The sequence below is a fragment of the Silene latifolia genome, chromosome 2 (assembly GCF_048544455.1).
Source record: "Silene latifolia isolate original U9 population chromosome 2, ASM4854445v1, whole genome shotgun sequence".
NCBI lineage: Eukaryota > Viridiplantae > Streptophyta > Magnoliopsida > Caryophyllales > Caryophyllaceae > Silene > Silene latifolia.
In genome coordinates, this window is record NC_133527.1 from 9,671,635 (window position 1) to 9,675,597 (window position 3,963).

General features: G+C 38.3%; 1 protein-coding gene across 1 annotated transcript; it reads right to left on the reverse strand.

The window, feature by feature from the left end:
• Positions 1–1,714: 1,714 nt before the first annotated feature.
• LOC141633496 (ethylene-responsive transcription factor 2-like) lies at positions 1,715–2,367 on the reverse strand. The gene has a single exon (XM_074445961.1). The coding sequence runs from the start codon at positions 2,321–2,323 to the stop codon at positions 1,715–1,717; it is 609 nt and encodes a 202-aa protein (XP_074302062.1). The 5' UTR covers positions 2,324–2,367.
• Positions 2,368–3,963: the final 1,596 nt, after the last annotated feature.

Below are 3,963 nucleotides of genomic sequence, written 5' to 3' on the forward strand. Positions count from 1 at the left end.
ATTATTTATTTTGAGGATTTGAATCATATTTGTTTCGTTCAATGCCTTTTTCTTATGTGAAATACAACCCAAGTTTATGTGAAATACGCCGCTTTACTCTAAATTATCGACAATCAACTTTAAGGAATCAGGGCCGTCCAAGGGGCATATTTGTGATCTTATAGATACCATGCGCATTGTTTTTGGATAAAGAATTTAGATTTGAAAATGTTTCTTGTGCCAATATACCATTTTTTGGATATTAAAAAAGGCTAACATTCTGCTAGATAGTACGGATTGTTGAAAGTGAAATTATGTTTTGGACTTTGATGGAACCCTGACGCACTTAGCACAGGGCCTCATTACAAACATAAGAAATTATGCTATTGGTCACCGGATTACAAGCTTTTATAAATGAAATTCAATACAAACATTGAACTATAATAGACTTGTGCATTCATATTTAGGGCCTCATTTTCTTGTGTTGCACCGGGCCTCCATTTATTTTAAGACGCCCCTGGTTAGGGTGGTCATTTGCACGTCGATAGACCTAAAGGCGATGGTTGTAAAGGTTATAATTATTCATTATAAGAAACAGAACCAACTGCTACGAGTGCTTTGCATTACCAACTTTCTCTTACTCCAAATATACGTAAGCTAACTTGTATAGTGTTAATTGTGTCGGGTTGATGAGTCACGCCCGTTCATACGAACATGCCCTGATTTATTTCACTAAACTATGTTCTATTGTAGGTATGTCAAAATACTATTTATTCATTTGTTTGCATGTATGTAGTTTAGTACTTACCGTATAGATTTGGGGTACGTGAACCGCAATATCCATATCCGCTTACTAATGAAGTCACCTACACAATTGAACAAATTGGGCACCGCGCCGGGAGGGCGCGAGCAACGACTAGTACAAAAAAAAAAAAAAAGTATACAAATCGTTTATGATTTGCATTTGACCAACATTTTTCTAACACCCACAAGTAGACTTGACAAAATTATTCCTCCAAATGATCAAACATGTATTCGACCTAACTCGACATTGAACCGAAAATTCGAGCTTAATCAATATCCCGAATTGATCCTACCCAACATAGTCTGACCTGAATTTTTATTTTTTTACAAACAGATCATTAACTTGATAGTAATTGGGTTGGATATAACCGGAACTTGAAGTGATCTAACCTGACCTAAACTTTTATTTTTTTTCACATTGATCGTTACCTTTAAAATTGGATAGTAATTGAGCCGGAAATGACACGAACTTAAAAGTGATCTAACCCTATTTGACCAGAATTTTTATTTTTTCCACACTGATCATTATCCCTAAAACTTGATAGTAATTGAGCCGAAGATAACCCTAACCTGAAATGATCTAACTCGACTTGACCTGAATTTTTTTTTTTTTTTTTTCATACTGATCATTACCTCTAAAACTTGATAGTAATGGAGCCGAAAATGACCGGAATCTACAGTGATCTAACCCGACTTGACCTGAATTTTTGTAAACTCAAGATTAATCCAGTTCAAACTGATTTGACCCGTTTTCGACCCAATCTAACCCGGCCCGTTTATCACACTATTAATAGAACCGTCCCTAGAGTTTTCACTAGTACACCTCTAGGTGTCATATTATAAGATGACTCGATCTACCGGTACACCTAACACCTATTACTAGAGGTGTCATATTCATATATGATAAAATGACTCGTTGTCTAGTGCGTTTTTAACAAATTAGCTTATTAAATAGGCATGCATCCCCCTGCCTAATTGCTGTTGTCCCACCCAACACATCCTTCCTCCTCTTGGGAGACTGGTTATCCGATAAGGAGGAAGACGAGGACGATGCGTCCTCGAGGGACCCTTCGTTTTGCTTTGTGATTCGGATTGGGTCGGGTTCAAGAGAGTTAACCCGAAGAGGGAAATTGAACAAGGCCTTGTTCCCCCTCATTCGTAAGGCAGCCCGGTCATAGGCCAATGCCGCATCCTCAGCAGTCCCAAATGTCCCCAGCCAAACCCTAGCGCCATTTTTGGTAGGGTCCCGAATCTCGGCCGCATATCTCCCCCACGGCCGCTGTCTGACTCCTCTATAACGCTTCTCAACTGGAGGGCCCGCCTCATACAACAACATATCCTCCGAATTAAATGGCAATTTCTCCGGTGGGTCTGTGACAGGAGACCACCCCGTATCAATGGCATCCTGTAACACGTCATACAACAACATATCCTCCGAATCGTCCTCTTTTAACGGTAATTCACCCCAGTTATTCATCAGGAAATCAGACAACCCGCTGAAACGAGTCGCGGCCGCTTCGGAGTAGTTACTTGTACTCATTTTAATTTCTCAGGTGGGTGTTGGTTTGGTAGTGTGAATTTATGTTCCGGTGGTTGGTTTAAGGGGGATGAAATTTTGTATCACGTCCCTCACTCCCTCCTATTTATATGTTATCCAGTAGAAATTTCTAGAAAAATCCATGCCTAGAAAGTTCTAAAAGCAAGTGTATAGTAGCGCTAATCGACAGGTCGCCATGCATGTAAGCCAATAAAAATAGGACATGATAGAACTAACCTTGTGTTCTAAAGTAGTAAGTGTAGAAACTTCAAGAAGATATACATTAGCAAGTATAGAGGAGGTTGTATGTTTAGAAACTTCTAAATACATATAAGTAAGTGTAGAGGAGGTGGTATGTCTGCAACTAAGGCAAGTGTAGAGGTGGTATTGGCTCTGTTTGCCGACTTACAATTTTTAGAACTTGCATATATTTTATTTGTTAATCTAGGTAGGCCATAATCCAAAAATGCAAGTGAGAAGGATATACTATCTATTTCGAGTAAAAATGTACTCCCTCCTATTCCAAATAAGTGTCTCATTTGGACAATGGCACGAAAATTAAGGAATATAGTTAAAATAATGGAAATTATTGTATAGGGGTAAGAATATATGAGTTAAATAATGAAAAGTATTGAATATGATGGGTTATGGGTGATTGGGGTGGTAAATAAAGAAAAGAGCTAAGGGTAGAAAAGTAAAAATACCATGTCCAAATATGACAAATGAGACAGTTATGTGAATGGACGAAAATGGCAAATACCAACTGTCTCATGATGCACGGCCGTAACAATGGTAAGAAGTTGATGGTCATTAGGATTGTGAAGCATGCCATGGAAATCATCCACCTCCCGACCGAGAATAACCCTATTCAAGTTATTGTGGATGCCATCATCAACAAAATGCACCGACTTGACCATTCACCTTTTTTGATTTCTATTCTCGTGATGATGCTAATTTGTCTAAACTCTTTAAACGTTTTGGAGTGCTATTGTCTTTAGGCGGCATGGAACCGAGACTTATATCTTTGTGTTTCATTTTATTTCGATTATGCTATCAAGAAGGACGAGATTGAAAGAGTCGCCAAGGCTAATCGTTAAGTCCCGAAGGATTGTGGTCTGCTACTATTTCTGAAATATGTAGGTCTTTTTCTTTACAAGTATCAGATCTGTTGAGCCTTGTGTTGAAGACATTGTGTTTTTTGTTAGTAATTGTCGGATAATAGAATGCTTCCTTAAAGAAGCTAGCTTCGTTTTTCTTTGAACTGCCCTATGATCAATATTATACATTGCTTCAATGCTGTTTCTGGATCCTTTTCTGATTTTAAAGTTTGTTTAGACGGAAGAGGTTGAACTGCCCTATGATCAATATTAAACTGCCCTATGATCAATATTATACGGTCGTTTTGGCAGTAATTAGAGTATATTCGGAGTCCGGGTCAAAAACCGTCTCCATTTTCTGATAGCTGTTAAATCCCGAGTCAGAATGTTCTGGAATGTTCCGGATATTTCTATTCCATATTTCACAAATTTTATCTTTTGGCAAATAATATCCCGTAATATTCAAAAGATAACCGAATTATTTCCGTCCTACCATAACTCAAACACGGAAATCTTTCTTCAGCAGGAGGAAACCTCCTGGGAATG